At 41.0% G+C, this 20,659-nt stretch overlaps 2 protein-coding genes across 3 annotated transcripts in view; both read right to left on the reverse strand.

The window, feature by feature from the left end:
- LOC125311296 (girdin-like) overlaps positions 1-3,876 on the reverse strand; it is a 53,725-nt gene extending 49,849 nt beyond the window's left edge. Inside the window, 2 exon segments of the mRNA XM_048269192.1 lie at positions 2,833-2,933; positions 3,059-3,876. Of these exon segments, the coding sequence (XP_048125149.1) occupies positions 2,833-2,933; positions 3,059-3,121 (164 nt within the window). The 5' untranslated portion in view covers positions 3,122-3,876.
- Positions 3,877-7,605: 3,729 nt separating this feature from the next.
- LOC125311566 (serine/threonine-protein phosphatase 4 regulatory subunit 3-like) lies at positions 7,606-20,473 on the reverse strand. 2 transcript variants are annotated; one of them, XM_048269764.1, is made up of 16 exons: positions 20,038-20,473; positions 16,838-16,893; positions 16,481-16,579; positions 15,332-15,955; positions 14,601-14,678; positions 14,167-14,283; positions 13,211-13,327; positions 12,509-12,640; positions 12,155-12,257; positions 11,883-11,924; positions 11,620-11,778; positions 9,888-10,057; positions 9,659-9,798; positions 9,400-9,548; positions 9,104-9,219; positions 7,606-8,985 (listed from the first exon to the last, which is right to left on the reverse strand). In XM_048269764.1, exons 1-16 carry the CDS (start codon positions 20,177-20,179, stop codon positions 8,881-8,883), a joined length of 2,349 nt encoding a protein of 782 aa, XP_048125721.1. In that variant the 5' UTR covers positions 20,180-20,473; the 3' UTR covers positions 7,606-8,880. The 2 variants fall into 2 exon arrangements, with proteins under 2 accessions (XP_048125721.1, XP_048125720.1); XM_048269763.1 differs by having other exon boundaries at positions 9,104-9,300.
- Between the last annotated feature and the right edge of the window lie 186 nt (positions 20,474-20,659).

Below are 20,659 nucleotides of genomic sequence, written 5' to 3' on the forward strand. Positions count from 1 at the left end.
GATGCTCTTAAAATATAAACTTGTAAAAAGTAGTTGAAAACAGAGTGCCTTGGTTTTTTATCCTGGTTGTAGCCAGCCATTGCCAGGATTTGGTGATTTTAATATACCCCTAGGGCTCAGTCTCAAGACGGGGCATGCAGGTACTGGTAGGGGTGGTGGACGGTAGGAGATACTTTCTCTTTGCCTGTTTGAATGCAGCTACCCACAACACAAGCTTTTGATCTCTCAGGATAAGAACAGCATTGGGGAATTCAGCAAAATAACATACAAAGGCATCCAGCAGCAGGAATCTTAGCTATGCTTCACCTACCTAACCAGGAGAGAACAATGGAGGAGACTGCTCTGCTGTGAAAACACATGCAGCATGAGAGGAAGAGATGTAAAGAAAGATGTGTGTGTCTACGCCGCTATCCTATTAGCTCCCTCTTTTTGAGTGCTAAAAAGCGTCATGGGGAGTGAATTTGGGTAGCTGGGGAACAGAGTCCAATCGGGATTAACTTAATTAAACTGTTGTCACTCAACAGATATCTTATCGGGCTCTAAGCTGCCCCACTGCTGTGCTAAATGATCGCATCGTCTGCATGCACGTGTGTGGAGAGCTGCTGAGGACAAGAGCTTTTGTTTCAATCAAAGGGGTGTTGCTGACCACAGCGAGCCAAGAATTAAGCCATGTCGGTCAGTCGGTCTTCTCCAACGCCAGCTGTGCGACGATGGCAAACCAGTTGGGACAGTCTGGTATCAGGTGGTGCCGTTTCCTCACTAGGCCATAACAGGAGAGGACAGCATTGCATGATTCATCAGATCTCCAGAAGAGTGGTCATCGAGGGGCAGCGTGCTCTGCTGGGGTGGGCAGAAGCCCACAAAGAGGCATGGCACGCGGCCGGCCATCTGTGTCCCCAACTATAAACCGTTAGATAATCCACAAGGGCTTCCCCAGGAATATAAAGTGCTGTGGCCTCAGGCTGGACACAGCTAGGCACAATATGGCCCCAAAAGTTAGTTAACACAAACACCACCTACATCTGAAATGATTGACTACCTGGCTAATTAAAAGCAAGCATGCAAAATGGTGTTTATTTTGCAGTAGCCTACATTATAGGGGATTATGCAATCCCCAAAGTGTTTGACATATGCTGTGCATTAACATAATCTGATGTGATACTGAGTGGCATGTCACAAACATGCCTCATTCAGCCTCAAGCTCACAGTGAGTCCATTCAAAGACACCGGGGACTTGACACTGACTTGTGTACCAAGCAAACCTTGCCTAAATGTTCAAATGGACAGCATAATCAATTCCTGAAAACACTCCCCCTGATAATTCACCAGAAAAATAAATAAGGATAGGTTTACAGAGCTAGGCCTAGTATGACTGCTTCCTCAAAAGAATCACAGATAATACTCCTAGAATGTCTAGAGAATGTAATTGTCTTAAGAACTTAAGGCCACTTCCTTGAGAAAAACATCATCATTAACGTGACAATAAACATGGGACACCTCTGGGAGTCCATATGTTCCTGCTTATCTGATATAAGTACAACTGATGTAGGAATTTCAAGCTTTTAATTTTGTTAGCAAAGGCTCATTGAACATGTTGCGCCATTAGGACAATTTACATCAAACAGAAGTGCAAAAGCACAAAATTCTTCTTCAATCTTCTCAAGAGTTTCATTCTCAACAAGCCACAGCTTCCTAAATCAATTGATCACGTTTGAAAAGCGGTACACATGACTCTCCTGTCCAGTGACAAGAAGAGACTATAAAAACACCAAAGATATGAAAAGGTCGCCCGTTAACATGCTAATCTTATCAATCAGTGACTGTGACACAAAGAGCTTATTTATCAGGTCATCTAACAATGTCTGCTCTGTGCAGACACTACACTGAGCCAGAGAGTCACAACAGCTGGCCAACACTATGGATGGACATCCACTTGTTCTTTGCAGTCAATCTGATCTTTGTGATATAAGGCTGAATGAATGGCCAACCTAAAAGTCTCTATCAGAGGAGGATTTCCAAAAGGCAGCTGATTCTCACAGTCTCTAACACTATGGAGAGGGGTTTGAGCGCAATAACATAATGAGGTAATAAGCAATGATGTACTCTCATGTGCAATAGGCTACACTATTTCAGACCATGCAAAGAGACCAATTTAGGTGTTTTGATATTTGTCATGAGATGTGATGGATATTGAATCAGCCTTTGTAAATTCATCTGATTCAATCCAGCAGCGCTTAGGCCATTACATTTGCCTGGCTATGATCATCCAATGTTTAAGGTTGCAAAGACAGGGCCATGTCCTGTAGGCATGATGTAGCCTACAACATCAAGATGATATCACTGTTCTCCAGATTTAATGACCTCATTGGCATTTGGGTCCACAAAACAATATTATGGTAAAGAATTGAAATGATATTCACAGGTATATTCTGAGTGAGTCCAATAATGGTCTGTCAGGCCATAGAGAAGCCCAGGCACTAGGCTACTAACAGCTGGCACTGTATACAAACTTACATGCTAGTATTGTCTGAACAGACGGAGCCGCCGAGGCAAAACACTGCATGATAGCCAAGCAAGGGTGCTACACATTCAAAAGGAGCGGCAGGGAGCCTTCCAGTAAGCTGCAGATGACACTTCAACTTCGAAACGCTTGATATGATAACCAGTCAACTGGAAGCTCTGCTTCTGCCGATTTAGATGATGCCGTCTAGGTTGGAATGGCTGCGTCAAGCCACGGATCATTGACAGATTCCTTTTGTATTGGCTACCGTTAAGATATAAAGCCCCAAAACCAATTCAGATATGTCTAGATCGTATGTTAGGCCTACTTACATCTCCAGCATGATCTCGTTCAGATATACACCGTCCACTAATTCAACATATTCCGACAGTTTACTACCATCCTTGGTAGATAATTGTCCGACTGTCTTCACCTAGAATTTGAAAAAAAAAAAAACGTGGTATTAGTGGTTCTCGATACAAAAACGAACAACGTAATAAAATGTGCTTGTAGAAGCCTACAATAAACAGGGATTTCTAACTAGACTTCAAGTCTTACCCAGGCGACCAAAGGAGTAAGCATGAATTCCTCCAGCAATGGAGCAAAGACCTTGTTATCCATTTTGTCGTCGTGTCTCAATGACAGATTATTAAAATACAAACTAATCTAGCTTTTATTAGCTAGATGAGGTTATTGAAATGGTCTTCTTCCCAGTCTTGACGTGACCTCAATTTAGAGGCTACTCATGTGGTTGATTCAATTAAACAGACACTCATTTTGCAGATAGAGTCCACGTTATCCAGGTTTTTTGTCAGACAGTAATGTTAAAAGAAACCCTGGGAATGATCCTTGGTCCAGCAAGGCTTTTTAAATAGTAGCCTGGTAACCTTGCCTGACACAGCCAAGGAATCCCTTGCATTTCTACAAAAAAAAAAAAAAAAAAAAAAAAAAATTATTCCATAGATGATTCCGCGGTTTTTGCAGCTCTCTCCACCGCCTTTTACAACATTTAGCCTCGACACCGCTCTGTTTTAAAGTATATGAGAAGGCTTAGAGTGAAAATTGAAGAAAAAGCCCAATTTACATCCTGATGTCAGTTCTTCAATAGACAATTCAAAATTCCTCCACTAACGCCCTGTAAAAATCTTCTTTAAAAGCGGGAGGTTCCAATCCAGTTAGACCATGCATTCAAATGACTCACGTCTTCAGTGGCACACTTAAAAAAAAGAATTGGTCACCTCGAAAAAAAGAATACCTAGAGGAGGCAAATTTGGTCAGCCTTGGCAGCCTACCTACCCACTCCACTATTTTTTAGCAGAGGATTGCCCGGCGGAATAGTAAAGGCATAGATCTGCCGGAGAAGCACTCAGAAAAGCTGTGTGAGCTTAGCACCGCCTCCTCCTCCCGCTGCGCCGCCTTCAAGGCATTTGATTTGATACACCCGCGTGTCTACCTCCGCCAGACAAAACGCGTGTACAGTTTGAGACGGAGAAAGAAATAGAGCCAGATGTTACAGGATAGCATACACCCGGTATGAGTTGTTGATAACCCACATTTCAGTGTCATGATTTTTATGCTGATAACAGTGTCATAGCATCCACTTTCTCGCCAATCACACCAGTGCGTCACGACTAAAACCGCATAATGACAGCAGTTGCATTTGGGGGGAAACTAAGTGGTTATTAGTGTTACCCAGATATAGTTCAACTAGCATCATAATAATCAGATGTCTATGAATAATCCAAATAATCATTTGGATATCATCATAAAGCAAGTGGAGCATCAAGCCCTTTTTATTGCGTTCTACAGATTATCCTCAGATAAAACCAGTAGGGTAGCCTATTTGCTGTTCAGTGGATATGTGGGACTACTGTACATTAAATGAAGAATGAAGCCCATTAGTTAGTGAGGATGTGCTCATAGTCTCCATTGTCTGCGCCAAGCATCATATTGCAGGTGAAACAGAGACACCTGGTGGATGTGTATTTTTTTGAGGTGAAACAGAGACTAATGGTGGATGTGCATTTTTTCTTGTGAACGCATAGGCTACCTGACAAGAGCAAAGAGTGCTTGCAAGGATGACCCAGAACAGAACCTTACCCTATACATACTGCACAGCAATAATGTACTACATTACACTCAACGCCAACATCTATAAGCTGGGCTTGAGGCTGCACACTGCAGGTGCACAATTGTTTTTTGTTTGTTTTTTTTTACTTTGTTTGGGTGGGAAAGACACAATGATTTGGTAGGTATAGCCTACCCTGGCCCCTACTTAGAGCAGGCCCTGGACCAATAAGATATTGTTCAGGAATTCATGCAGTCATCTATAAAAAAAAAAACATAAAAACACAAGCAAAACATTTTTCTACATTTCTCAATAATGTGTATGCTAATATAAAAGGTAGGCCTAATATAAGCCAGGATATGTTAATATTAATATTTGTCAATATCGTGTTTCAATCTTTATCATTATGAGATTTCATATTTCAATTATAACATTTTCTTACTCACATACAGTACATCCCTGGCTGCGGCAAAATAAACCCACTCCACTCCACTCTGTTTGTTGTTCACTTAATCACCAGTTTTAACAGGGACTCCTGACATCCCAAAGCTTTACTCATTGTCACACACTAATTATTGTCAGGCATTTGAAGAACCACATTGAACAACCAATTCTCAGTCATCTGATAAATCCATGTGGGGTTATTGCCACATTTATCTGCCAAATGCCTGCTTTTGCAATTTCTTCTTATTCTTGCATAAGAAGAATTATGCTTGCACTGTTGAACAGTTTCTCAGGTGTATTCTTATACAGGATTGAAAACTGTTTTTAAAATGGTGGTTCAACATATGATTGAAAGGACTGAAGAGAGACACTGAAATCATGAATACCCTACTTTAAAATCCCCCCAAAAACTATTTGTTTGAAGGTTTATGGACTGACTGTCCTACATCGAACGGAAGCATCTCCTGGTCTCCTGTGGAGCTGATAGTGAAAATCAAACACAGATGATCAAATTCCCCTTTACTACATTCCCTCTGGCACCATGTTAGCCTGGTTTTATGGTAAATGGTAAATACTATTAAAGTCCCCTAACCTAACACCCTGGGAAGTCTAGGTCTGCATGATGTTCACGTGACTACTGACACAGGAGATAGAATAGTAGTAGGCCTATACTCAGTGGTTTTGTGGCCTCTGTTAACATAAGGTAAGTGTATGGATGCTGTTGGTATAAGCAACGGAACTCAGAAATACATCTCAGAAACATTTCAGGGCAGATTGATAATGGATCTTTCTTGTGTTTGAAAAAAATCAAAATATCACATAATGAACAGACAGCTTGAACATTCAAAGTATTGTGAATACTGAACAGTAGCTGAATATAACATCAAAACCATATCAACGTCATCAATTAATTTCATATCTTGTCCTTACGTTACAAAATAAATATTTAGCTACAAATTATACATAACAGTATTGTGCGATCAGATGTGCATTGTGTGCAGTATTGATTTGTTTCCACCAGAGAAATGGCAGACTATTAGTTACATCATTACAAATTATCATTGTGCTCACTAAAAATGATTTCTTTCTTCATTGCTCACGTTTTAGAAATGATTTTACTGCAAAACACTGATGTTGCTGTTAGGTTTGGGAGAGCAGTTATTTTCTTGGTGTTGGGGAAAGCGAAAAAATGATATAGTCAGCAGGACACACAAAGACCTAACAACATGCCAGGCCCACAACCTGTCTAAATCCATAGTAACTGCAAAACCTGGTAGAATCTCCTCCATTAATCTGTTGCCATAACAACGCTGACACCCCCACCCTCAACAGTGAGCATCAGCCCTTTCCATCCTGTGCACAGCCTCTCTGACAAATCCTTTTTGATTAATGCTGATGCACACATCTGAAGTGCAGTGGGGGGATCGTTTTGACACATCAGTCACAGGGATCTGCAGTGTGAAATCGAACCCTGTAAAGACAGGGAAGAGAGAATGAAAGAAGAGTCCTTATTTAGAGAACAGCGAGAACCCTACAGAGTATTGGATTCTGGAGGGCCTGGTTCAATATTTCTCAGGCTTGGCAATAGATGCAATACACAAATTTACAGAATCCACTAACACTGCGTTTAATAATCAAAGTTGAACTAAGCAGACTGCCTGTTTGATGATACAAAAATAAAGCACTTATTGTCCCACTATGATAAAGTTGTCTTTGATTTCCCAGGTTTGTTTGTGATCAGAGCTCATATCTGCAACCTTAGCATAAGTCTTTGCTGGGAGGGGGTCCGCAAGAATAATGCAACCATGTGTCTGAAGTGTGATGTCAGGGTTTCTTCAGCAAAGGCCTATGTGTACGAGATATAGGAACTGGTGATATATAGGAAACAAGGTATAGGAATTTCACACATGCATATTGTAAGTGTATTATGTTACTGTAAGAATCATACACCACACTAGTAAAACAGCTGTATCTTAGGTGGTAGACAATATATTGAGAATGTATTGATATTTGCTACAATACACCAGATCGCTGTGTCATACTTATTTAGTACGATCATTCTAATTTTATTTTGGTGCATTCATCTACTCTGATAATACTGTTTCTGAAGTCCAGAATATGTCGTACAACCTCAAGCCTTTTGTGCCACATTTTAAAATGGAGAGTATGTAGCCTACGAGTTAATTTTGATAAATCAGTCTGAGAATTCCACACCGAAATGTACAAATTCTAAACTATGGCAGAAATAAAATCACAATAGACTCTAATCAGTCCTCTTTATCGTAAAAAGTGAGGAATTGCAATAATACTGCATTAAGGCCCATACATTTAGATGATATCACTTCTGTTGTGGGGACACCTTCCTTTGCAACAACGAAAGATTATGTGAATTTCATGGGAGAAAAAAAAGCAAAGAGTAGTTTGTCTTCTGTTTTTAAAAAAAATGCATGGGTCTTGGTTCTTTCAGGGATGAAATCAAGAACTGCAGTGTCTTAGATGCATGTACTATGGATGCTATATGGACATCTGATAATCCTCAAACATAAGGGTCAGTTTTCATTCAGCAACCAAAAACAGAAAATAAAGATTCACATTTAATGCCAGGCTCACATTTAATCTGAAAACTTTCCAAATATCAAATGTATACAAATGGTTTAGAGTGGAGATAGTGGTAGTAAATGCACTTTTACAAAATTTCCATGGAGTAAAACAAAAACCTACAGTGCGCTCTAGACATTTTTTGAATTTTTTTACAATTGGGCCCTCACAGGTCTTAATTCTTAATTATCAATCTGAAACGTTCTCATTTCTGGTGTGGATTTTTGCTACATCTGTCGATAGGAATGTCTACATGGTGGGAGAGGCTGGTTGAAACCATCAGTGCTTACAGAAAACATCTCACAGAAAACCTAAAGCACAACTACCGAGAGCCTGGGTTCTTAGAGCCGACCGCTGGTGCAGGGAACTCTTCAGAACGTAAACACTTCTGGAGACTCGACATAGCAGAGGGCCACATCTTTTTAAATCTGTAACCGAGCAACATCACAAACAGACCCCCAAACGTCTGCCAATCAGCTGCAAGAGGATTTTTTTTTTAACTGCAGTTTAATACATCTTATTAAAAATCAGTATCATGACTATTCTACAATGAGTCAAATTATCTGATTAAAAGGGTAAACAGTGGTCCCACCTTCTTGTGCAAAAGTATTACACTGGCAGGAATTGACTCCCCCCATTAAAAAAATCATTTAAAGAGGCAAACAATTAAAAAGAAAAAAATAAAACTGCTGTACAGTACTTTTAATAGACTCATGAATACAAGATTCCTGGCTGATGTAGTTCCACTTGAGCCTCCGTAGGGGGAGCTTTTCCATTCTTCAAGTTCTGATGCTCACCTTTCAGAAGCTGCATTTCATTTCAAACATTTTTTTTTCTTTTTTTTTTTTTTAAATCTGCCATCCCACCTCCTCTTTTTTTTGGCCTGATTCTCTCCACCCAACCCAAGTAAAAAGGACACGTTGCTCTTTTAAGGGTCTGCCTGCCAAGCTTCCATCACTGAGCGGGCTAGTCCTGCTAGCCTGACTGGCCCTCCCGTCACCCCCCTTTTGCTCCCAATCAGGGAGCTTTGTAGCGGTGAGGAAGTGCTACAACCCTGCTGGTGTGCCTGGGTCCTGGGGAGAGTGGGGAGGGAGGGAGGAGGGCGATTGGGAAGCTCCTCCGGTCCACAGGCTGTGCGGCTGTGGCTGTGCGGGAGCAGGAGGTAGAGTGGGTGGGGGGGATAAGGGGTGGTGAGGAAGATCTTTGTCCAGTGGACCGTGACACTGTGGCACCATGGGACACCAGACCTCAGGATTAGCTTTTTACTTCTTTATGAGCCTAGACGGGGTCGTTTCCGTGGCGACTGTTCCTCCTCCTCATCCTCCTCTTCTTCGTCTTCATCATCTGGATAATCCACAAGTCCTACCAGCCCCGTCTGTGGATGTAAAAAAAAATGTGTGATTGAGGAAATGTGTTGGTCTTTGGCAAAAACTGAAAACTCATGCCAAGACCACGAGATGCCTATATAAGGAAAGTGTACGTTGACACGTCACCTTTACGACAGGAGTGGCAGGGAGAGCAGCTGCCTTGGCTGAAGAACCATTGGGACTGGTGGCAGAGGTGGAAGTGGCCGCTTTGCTGTTGGCGCCATTGGCTCCGTGAGCAGCGCCTGCAGAATGAGACAAGGTAAGCTTAAAGCTGCCAGCTGAAGTCCACTTTGGATGGTTTTCTTTGTCCTCACTCTCTTTAACTGCAATGAGAGATAAAAAGTCACGGGTGAGGAAAGAGCTATTTGGCAGCCTGACTAGAGACATTGACGGTATGGCTAGGACGGGTGGGTGGGACATACCTTTCTTGGCCTCCATGAACTTCTCATAACTCTCAGGGAAGTCCTCATCTGACCGGCCCTTCTCTTCCGCAGCCTCGTCCTCGTCATCCTCGTCTTCATTTAACCACATTTCTTCATCGTCCTCCACAGGTCGAGCCTCGCGGCGATACCTGAAGGCGAGGACATCAAATCAAATCAGAGCAGTGACCATTAAATCAGACCATACAAGCAACTCACAACTTCAGAAGACCTCTCAAAGTGTGTGTTACACGCCCCTCACCTGCGGAAGCGTTGGGTCTGTCGGTCCTTCTCCTGCTCGTAGCGCCCCTTCAGGCCCTTAAATGTCTGGACGTACTCGATGGATTCAAGTGCTTTGTAGAAATTGTCCACAATGTGAGCAATGAGAGACTTGACGTCCTCCTTTTATAGAAGATTAAAAGAAAAAGTGTGAGCCATCTGTGCAGTTGACTATTATGGAATTTCATAGTTTTGCATCTTTTTTAACATACCACTTTGATAAACTCAAACAGCTCGATGATGGCAGAGTTTAAAAGGTTGTATCGTGTCCCATTGTCAAGCAGGGCGTTGATGACTGGCTCAAACAGGTTCCCTTTGATGATATAGCGGTTGTAATATTCATCCTTCAGCCCAATGATTCTCCTCATGAATCGTAGTGCACCTGTAGAAAAACAAAAGGACCATGTCAACCACCATTCTGCAACAGATCAAACAATACTCCAGAGAAATAATCTGGCAGATTATCTACATGTATATGTTGATATGAATGTATGTAAATTATACAGTTGTTCCAAATACAAATTGATTATTGAGCTGCACAAGCCATATGTATGCATCTCTTTCCCATTCAATAGTCTTCTCTCTAACTCAAACACAGAATGCAAATCTGTATACACACACACACACACACACACACACACACACACACACCCCCCTGTGTAGGACATCCTTAATAGATGGGTTGTAAACACAATGGCACATTTTACAGTCTAATTGAGAAGCCTGCACTTGAGACTCATTGGCAAAAATATTCTAGAACACTTGAGTAATGGGACCAAAACGGCCACGCCGATAAAAGTCACATGACTTTAAAGGTGCGATTTGTAGGTGATCAAAACACTGGTGAACAGTCTCAAGACTACCAGACGCGAGCCTCTTCTGGGTTGCCAGATGTAATGAAGACTTAGCTAACGTTGCAACCGACCTGCAGCTGCTTTAACGTTTCTCCAACCATGACCCAGCTCCACATTACGGAAACAGTGAAAACAAAAAATACCTCTCTAACCAACGTAACATATTTAGCTTAAGTTAGCGATGCAGATGAAGTTTAGCCTAGAATAGGCTACCTGTTGTGGAGAAATATGGCCAGCTCTGCGTCAGACTTGATATTCTTTGTTTGACGAAGACGTCACCATCTCAGGAAGCTCCTCCGATGTCCACTTACTTTGTTTCTTGTTTGAATTTTGGAAATTTGCCTGCCTCACGTAGGCATTCATGACTACAACTGACAGCTGTTGACAGTTGGCCTTTGCTAATTTGGCAACCCAAATAGGAGGACGCGCTAGCCCATTATTAATACACTTTTCTAGAATTAATCGTTCAAAAGATAAACGAAAATTCCAAGAGATTCCGCCCCGTAACTCTTTTTTTCCATGGGTTTTACGGGTTAGAGTAATGTCAAATAAGCCATTGCTTCAATTCATCGTGTTTCCTTACTCTCTGACAACATATGGTGATCATTTTTGGAATGGTTACAGTTTATTTTCCATCATTTCCTACATACTGGACCTTTAAGAACAATGTCTATGACAAGACAGCAACTTAAGACAGAAACTTAGTTGTTCCCATGACAACACAACAAAGATGCTATTCTCCATCTTGTCTATGATCCTGATCACACAAACCACGGGTTACGAGGCAGGCAGTGCCTCAACAATGCTCAACATGTGAAACCAATCAACATTCTAGCCACAAATAACCATCGTTACATAGTGAGCAGCCAAACTGTTAACTGTAAAACTATCCACAGCTATGCCAACACAACAAAATCTACACCATTTGCTTCACCATGAAATTGTAGTGATGATTAACTAATTGCTGACCACATGATTTAAAACAGAATGCTGAGGGTTTTTTTTTTGCTGCGAGTTGTTTCATAGTGACTACATAATGGAATTTCTCTCTTCCCTCTTGATGTTCTTCACTGCTCTACACTGTACTTACACAGTGCCAAGAAGGTGTGTTTGGAGTTCATGAGCACAAGCACTCTTCTCAGCAGGTCTGTATTCATGATGTAGTTTTTCATGTGGTACGTGTGGTGCTCCACACAGAAGGTCAGCAGCTCCAATATCAAAGCCAAAAGCTGGGCAGTCTGGAAATTATCTGAAAAAGACAGGACACAATAACACCACACACACACAAATGCAAGCCTTCAAAAAAAGAGAAATAAAAATGGCTGCTTAGTCAAGAGTCTTTGACAGACTTACCAGGGCACACTCGGTTGATTTTTGTAGACCCCTCTTGTATGTCTGCTGGGCAAAAGGAAAATTTGTTAAAACTATGCTACTGGTAAATGTCTGCTGCAGCCATTGGCAACCAGAGGTACTGGGCACAACATGGCTAGCTAAGTTAAAACAAGGGGTCTTATGAAGGTGTTATTACAAAAGCAATGGTGCAGTTGCAAGCCGCCACAGTGAAATGTTACAATTTGAAGCACTGGCGACCATATCCTATTTGCACGTAATATCTATCTCCTCACCGCTTGAGTCGCTGTCTTCAGCAGTGTTGGCCAGTAATGGAGCAGTGAGCACGTGCATGCAGTATTTGTAGAAAAAGCTGAGGAACTCAGTCTTCTCAGTTTTCTGGGAAAAGACAAATGATGACAACACTGAGGATTTCAAAATGGCACTGGCATACAAACTCATGATACAAAATGACATTACCACACAAGTGCATCCACAAATAGACGATCAGAATCAGTTTCGCTCGGTATCAGATTTATTAAAAATGCTGCTTTTCATGCAACGGTCATGATGGTATTTCGGCCATCAGACAGAATGTATAAATGATGCACGGAAGGTGCAGAAGGCAAGGAAGATTCCTGCAGTCTTACATTGGTAGGAGCCAGCATGTTCTCTGGGTCAATTAGCGTTCTCAGGAGGCCCATCAGTTGCACAGCTCCCCCCAACTCTGGGTCAGAGTCACAGATCATTTGCTTGATCACCACATTAATCAGCAGCACATCCTACACACACATACACAAACCAACCACACACACGGAGGAGGTCAGTACAGTGACCAAAGCGTTAAGGTCAACAACACTTAAGTCTACAAAGGGCAAGATTCATGCCACAAACATTATCAACTGCTTCTGAACATTACATTATTTAATCCATGTTTGTTTGCACTAATTTGTTTTTTACCTGGTGGACAATAGATTTTGTGTATTTTAACACACAAAAGTAAACCCCAGATCATCTTAAAAGCAATTCTCCAACACCAAGGGTGCTACTTCACACCAATGTATCCCTAATCAAAAGGTTGGCATAACATTGAAGATCTGTTCTCATTACAGGGTAGCATCCAACATCATGGTGATTGATAATGACTGACTGACTATTATTGTGTTACATGCTTCAAATGTAAAGCACTTTGAGCTGCATTCTGTGTATGAAAGGTGCTATACAAATAAAGATTATTATTATTATTATTATTGTGGCATTACAGTATATTAATCTTGAAAAATATCATCTCAATACCAATGTGATTCTAGAGAAATTGGAAAAACCTGTTGGTACGTGGTGCCCACACTTACATCATCTGCCTGCTGAGGCTCTTGCATGACAAACTCGCGCACCATGGAGGGACTGAACTCCACCAGATAGGATAAGATATCGGTGGCTGCAGCCCTTACCTGGAGGTCATCCATGGCCTGTGCAGGAAACAGCAAAAATTACGATAATGATGGCCATATTTCTATAATACATTTGTTTATTATTCATTTAGTTTTACTTTTATCCAAAGCAACCTAGAAGTGAGGAATAACATTCAAGCTACAATTCAAGTGCAATAGAAGAGCGTTGAGAACTAATAAATACTAATAGTGTAAGTACTCTTTTGATCCCGTGAGGGAAATTTGGTCTCTGCATTTATCCCAATCCGTGAATTAGTGAAACACACACAGCACACAGTGAGGTGAAGCACACACTAATCCCGGCGCAGTGAGCTGCCTGCAACAACAACGGCGCACGGGGAGCAGTGAGGGGTTAGGTGCCTTGCTCAAGGGCACTTCAGCCGTGCCTACTGGTCGGGGTTCGAACCGGCAACCCTCCGGTAACAAGTCCGAAGCGCTAACCAGTAGGCCACCGCTGCCCAATAATACATACAAATACAAGACAACCAGAAGACAATGGTACAGATGATTAAGTACAAACCAGAAGATATATTCAAGACAGATACTAACCTGTTGAGGAGGGAATTATTTTCCTGGTTCCTTCTAGAATTCTACACAAACAATCTATAGTTTCAGTGTTCTTTATACAGTCTATGGGGAAAATCTCTGAGGGTAATAATGCGAAACTCTCAGTTCGCGAACATTTTAATCAGATATTTGTGACCGTACTCCTCAACAGGCAAATGGGTAGAAAAGGTGCATGGTAAAAATGATTTAAGCATGTTACTATATAGAGTATCTTTAATGAAATGAAAATGACCTTTCGTTGCAATTTGAGCACAACGACTCAGTGTGCAGCCACAGTGGTGTGAACCTACCATCACTATTTCCAGTGCCGGCAGAATCCCTAGATTTGCAAGGGTTTTGAAAAACGCATCCCTGTTCTGGGGCTGCAATGTTTGTGAAAAAGCACAGAACTCCTTGAAGAAGTTCACCTGCAAAAAAAATAAAAAATAAAAAAAAAGACGACATGTAAGAAACATGCATGACACATTGCCATTCCCATTGGGTATAATGTGAGATTATATAAATCTTTAGTATCATCTTAGATTTGACCACAGACACATTAAAAAATCTTGAGGAAAACCTTCCCAGAAGAGTGGAAGCTGTTCTAGCTATTCTATACCTATAGATTTAGAATGGGAGGTCATAAAGGTTCCTGTTGGTGTAATTGCCAGGTATCCTAATACTTTTGTCAATACATACATAGTGTACATAGTGTAGCGTCAATCTTTGGCATCATGGATCTTACCAGTTCTCTCCTCTTGCTGTCCTCTGTTGCTTCATCGGTTAGTTGGGCGAACACCTCTGTTAAGAGTTTTTCATTCTCCTGTTGGGATAGTAAATCAAGTCTCAAGTTAGTTCAGTAAACATCAGTGCTGTGTTGAGCCCAAACCAGCTTTTCAAAAAGCAAGCTATCATTGCAGAAAGATGCAAAAATCAGGGGGAGTGCAAAAGTAGGGTTTGACAGGAGACAAAATATAGCTAGAATGCCAGAACTTCACAAAGCAATTAAGTACAAAAAGGGGAAATTTTGTATTTTATAATCATAGCATATGGGTGTAACAGGAAACACGTATGAATGATACATTTTTGCAATACATTTATAGAGCACATACATCTTCAAATCAGTAGTATCAATGACAAACTGAATGTTTGATACATGATTATGCCTACACATATCAGGTTATGAATCAGTTTGATTAACATGTCAAACAAGTGGCAATGCAGCAATTCCTATCCTCTACACCATTTGACAAGGGAGGACAACAAAAGCCAGCCACAATCAAAAGGGCATTTTCAAGCATTATATCCCATATGGCTAGAATTTAGCAATGTGGGTTTGGTACATATTTCACCAAACACACCTCCAGACTCCACATATAAATGCACAACACAAGACGGTCACATACACAAAACGATTGTTTTCATTAGCCGTTACAGAGGGCTAAACAACTTTCAGGCACCTCTTCACTAACCTACCTGCAACATGCTAACTATTTCCACTTTGTTGAAGAATATGAAAGAGGTGAGCGTGGACAGGAAGTTCTCCTCAAAGACGGACGGTGTGGGGAGGATGATGTCTTGGATGTACTGCACTCGGTACGTCTGGTGGATCTTCTGACGAAGCTCTGAGTCTGTGATGGGGACCACCTCCTTGAACTTGGCCGTCTTGGTGAGGAACTCCCGATGCCTCTTGGGCTGAACAAGAGCCGGGTCGTATTCCAGGCAGCCCACAACGTCCATGATGCAATCGTCGGAGAACATCACCTCGAAGAGGGCCGCCTTATTGAGGAAAAGCACGCCACGCACAATCTCATAGAGATGATGCAAGCCCTCAAGGTCCTCCAGGTCCTCACAAGTCCTGAAGAGCTGCAACAGCTTCTTGATATAGCCTTCGCTCATGAGTGCTAGGGCCAACTTCTCCCGGCGAATGGGCGACGAGAGCACAGACGTCACCAGGTCGGCGATTTCCTCCAGCCGGGCAAGTTCACAGGGGGGTAGCTCCACCAGGTGACTGGTCTCTGGCAGCTCATCCACACGTTCCTCTTCCGACTCGTCAACGGGATCCTGGGTGATCTCCAGGGCCGGGTCCTTACCCTGGACCTAGGGGCCACATTTAACATTTAAACAAGGGGTGAGTCAACAGAGAGTGAAAAAAAACAAGAAATGGCTTTCACCTACGCCTCTGTTGCGTGATTTTTTTTTTCTCTTCTTCCTTCAGGTCACTACCATGGCCCGCTACCACCACTTATAAAGAGCTTAAAGCTATAAAGAGATGACTTTCTACTAAATTCAATTAGGGTTGCTACAGAAACCCCACAGATAATTTGTTTCAGAATCACTGCCTAAAAGATCCTGAGGCGAAAAAAAAAAAAACTATCTAGGAGTGCATGTCTGGTTTAGGCTGAAGAATAAATCATGATTTGCTGAAATGGTTGAACAGTAATGTGTTGACAATGTAAACAAGAGTAGTTAACAGGCAGTGAATTTATATTTGGTCTTAGATCACTCTTAAAGCCAACTACACATAATTAAAATGAATATTAAGACTAACTGTATTCCGTACTACAAAGAGCAAAGTAAGTGAACTCATTGCAAATCATAACAGTTCTGTAAAGATGCCAATACCTGACAAATCTTTTCCCAGATTTCATCACAGCCAGCTTTCTCTTGAAAACTCAGTGCAAGGTCATAATTCTCTGCTTCTGACCAAACAATCAAGGTGTCCTGGGGACAAAAAAAAAAAGTTTTTTTGGCCATGTCTCAAAGTTCATACCCTTTGTCGCCTCAAACCACAAAACTCAATTGATTATGATCAAAGACAAAAAACAGATGCTTTTTTTACATATATTTACAAGATATTTGACAGATTTATTATCATGGACAAGCATCTCAACATTTGCTCTTGATGTGCAGGCTAAAAATAAACAAGAGGACAATGCAGCCTAGCCCAAACAAAGTAAGGGCAAAGATAATTCAACTCACTTGTTGTTTCTGATATGCTGTGTTTGGACTGATTTTCGACTCCAAGAGAAGCGAGCCTGTAAGAACACATTTGTATCACGTTAATGGACTTGTGTTTCATATCAAATCTTTTACCACAGCTATATTTTACCATGTCTGACAAATAATCTACATGAGCAAATTTGATGAGTTGGTTCTATTGACACAGCCTTTCCAATCATCTTTATAGATGTGTATTCATATAGCAGGTTCTCTATAATGCAATGGTTGTTGGTAAACTACTAGCAGATAACTACTAAGTTATCCAACTCACTATTATACCAAAGGACACACGCAAGTCACAACTCACAAGTGGATAAAATATCTCTCCCAATATCTCATCACTACCTAGATGTTAAAAACTTCCAAGGGAAGTTGGTTTAAACGGGCACATTTGTATCCAAGTTACATCATTATTCCAGCTCAGGTAAAAAACAACAACAATTGATCAATTGTATCTGGCACAAGCAAGCAATAACTAACCTATGGACCCAATTGTATTGAAATCATGCATCATGCTGAGTAGCCAAGTTACTAATAACCTCAAAACGATCAACTTAATTTCTCCCTGAACAAAAACCGGTTGATGATGAACTTCAGACCTCAGCTACTCCAAGATCACAAAGAGTAACTTAGCAGTCAACATAACCGATAGGCTATTTTACATACACATTAGCCAATACAATATAGACACCTTTGTGAAATTAGAGATGTTCTAAAAGGAAAAATGTATGATGAAATGTTATCTGACTGCTAAACACAGTTTAGTTAACCTACAGCCTAACATTATGAGCTTGTAAAAGTTCTGACTTCTTTACGCAATCTTTTGACTCGAATGAAGGTTGGCTAACATTACTAGCTAGACAAAAGCTAAACCTCTGCATCTACCAAAATAATTAACGTTAAGAGATATTGGACCACCATGACAGTTAGCCATTAGAGGCAGTCTAATTAGCACATTTTGTTAACGTTACTCTAAAATGAAATGAAACTACCCTAATGCTACTTATGTTGACGTTAACTGTTAACTGTAGCTAATGCTATCCAAGTAAATCCTGACTTGTGATGGTGAAGAGGCTAAATTATAACAAAACGGGGGCTGTAGCTATGGGTAATGTTATCTATATTATTAAGGGTTAAAAGTAACCTTAGCTTATTACCCAAGACTAGACCGCTAAGTGGATAGCTAACTAACATTTGCATAGAAACTGACAATGCATACAGTATCTTAGGTTCGTGGTAACCTTAGATAAGTTCCTAAGTGAGATTGCTACTTCATGTTAGGCCACTTTGATAAGTTAATAACATTTAAGAGACCCCTAATTTAACGTCACCTCTGTGGTTAGCTTTTCACCCAGCTAACATAACGAACAAGGTCTACGTGGAGGACATGGACCAATCTGTTCAAAAAGTTAACGATGGTTTGTTATTTCTGCGGCCTACAGGCCGACGATTTAACCCTCTATACCCCGTAGCGGCCGTCGACGGCCGTTCTGTATTCTCCTGTAACGGCCCACGTCCGACCGCAATTTTAAAGAGACATCTGCTACAGTATAACCTTCATACATGAAATAATACAGCGTTAGTGGATAAATAAACACCAGACTTTTATTTTGACACACTTAAATGGCTAGGTCGCTCATTGACATTTCTCCGTATTTTGAGTTTAGCCTGTTGACTGACCGGCTGAGGACTTACGGTGCCTCTGGAGTTATGGTTTCTAACAAGCGTCCCGTCTTTTCTCATTAGATGAGATGGTATTGATGTGCATCCACCATGTTTTGATGTAAGTGACGATCATATTGATGTAAGAAAATGACAAAATAAAAAATGAAAGTGTAATAAATTTAACGTTAGCATCCTCCCGTTTGTCATGACTGACTTAGCTGCCTCTCTGGCATAAAAAAAATTGTATGGCTGTCACTGTGAAAGTCAGTTTGAGTTTAGCTAGCACCAGCAAAATATAGGCATAATTCAATGATGGGTCATGGCCTAATTAACAATAAAGTTTATGATAAACCCATGCCAGGTTTATTTGCAGTTATATCTTAACACATAACATTAACATTACCCCTTTCTGGCATGTACAGTAAAGCTAACATTATCGTTATCCCACTTACAGATAGTTATTGCAAACTACTACTTATGTATGTCTCTCTAAATGAGTTTTTGTTGACTAATAACCAAAGCGGGAACCACCGTTGTGTTTTCTGCTTATGGATGTCAGGAAAATGTATTTGTATACAAGTAGGCCAATGTCTAGTCATCTTCGTGATTACAAAAAAGCCTGCTAATTTGCTACCTTCACTGATGTAACGTTAACGTTAGTCTGAGACTCGTAATGTTAGCACAGGATAGGTTGAAGGTTAGTGAACGAGTGCAACAGGTTCATTATCATCAACTGATCAAGTTTAGATAAATTATATAACATGATGTGCATATAAAACAAAACGTAAATCCATGTCAGGATTAACAGTCCCTGTTGTTGGTGACATGCTTATCAAATGGGTCACGATTTCATACGCTATGCTTCATGGCCTACGTTAGTTCATATCCTCATCATTTTTTAGCTGTAAGGCTCACTGTCCAGCTAAATCCCAAATAAGTGCAAGATATGCCAGTCTATTTCAATGAAATCAGTACTCATATAGTATCGTGTTTCCCAGCTTCTAATACAGAAATATGTGAACCATATTTATAACTTTTTGTTAGTGAAAAACTTTGAGACTGTAAGTGAGTAGGCCTATGGCTGTCTATGGGAAACATGAATATATAATTTTTAATGGATCATATATCATTTGAAAGAGCAATTTCTAATCTTTAAACTGAAAGAAACTTACAATTGACACTTTTCATTAGATTTTTAGTTATTCTTGGTTATTTAAAATGTTTCTCAAATTGCCCTTTTCTCTTAGAATTCCCAGGAATCTGAAGCATTGTTGTAGAATTCCACTGGGGTATAGAGGGTTAACTGATAAATTGGTGGCCAGCGCCACCAGTAACGTATCTAATTGTACAGTTAAGATGGATAACGAGAACAGAGAAAATATATTATGCTGCTAAGAATCCTGTTAACATGGGACAAAACATCTCGTGAAAGAACAGAGTGGAGCTCGAGACGAAATGCATTTGAGGAGCAGCGGACTTGCTTAGCTAGCTAGCCGACTAGCGAGGCTACTCACCATCAGACTCGGCCCGAACTAACAAGCATATTCCTCTCAATCGTTCGACGTAAGTGGATGAAACATGTCCTGTTCCTCTGTCGTCCCACTGTCGGTCTTCATTTAGCGTGTACACTTTTACACGCCGCCGAGTGTCCGACATCGTTTTACTAACCTCAGCCACAGCTTCACCCTAATTTCAATTAAACGTATTTCTCAACCCAAAGCTTCAAACTTTATAACTACCCGCATGTTCCAGCCACACTGCCGTCAAATAGTTCAAGTACATGTATATTGACTTCAAAAATGGCTTAAAATCATACAACAATAGAATTTCTGCATGTACTGCCGAATAACTACAACTACACTGCTACAAACACAACAACTAGCTATGTCGGCCGTTCTTCTATCCGCCATGGACCGCCATCTTGTAATCGGATCTTGTGTCTTTTTCTTCCCCAACGTCAATCAAAGCGTTTACCGCCGCGGGGTCTCCTCCGAGGGGCTACGGAAGCCGAAAGCCATTCGCGTACAAAACGCCTAGGCAGAGTCCGTTTAGACATGCTCTGGCTTAGGCATGAAAATATACATTACGAAATCATAATACAAACTCTACTCCAAGCGCTGGGATGGTGGCTGTTAC

The sequence above is a fragment of the Alosa alosa genome, chromosome 18, assembly GCF_017589495.1.
Source record: "Alosa alosa isolate M-15738 ecotype Scorff River chromosome 18, AALO_Geno_1.1, whole genome shotgun sequence".
NCBI classification, from domain to species: domain Eukaryota; kingdom Metazoa; phylum Chordata; class Actinopteri; order Clupeiformes; family Clupeidae; genus Alosa; species Alosa alosa.

What these genes read in the sequence shown, in the direction of transcription:
- LOC125311566 (XM_048269763.1), bottom strand. Translation starts at nt 20,179, where the DNA reads ATGTCGGACACTCGGCGGCGTGTAAAAGTGTACACGCTAAATGAAGAC. An exon ending in AAATAGTTAGCATGTTGCAG is followed by an intron (nt 14,679 to 15,331) that starts GTAGGTTAGTGA and finishes CTATCCCAACAG; the next exon opens with GAGAATGAAAAACTCTTAAC. An exon ending in CTGCCACTCCTGTCGTAAAG is followed by an intron (nt 8,986 to 9,103) that starts GTGACGTGTCAA and finishes TTACATCCACAG; the next exon opens with ACGGGGCTGGTAGGACTTGT.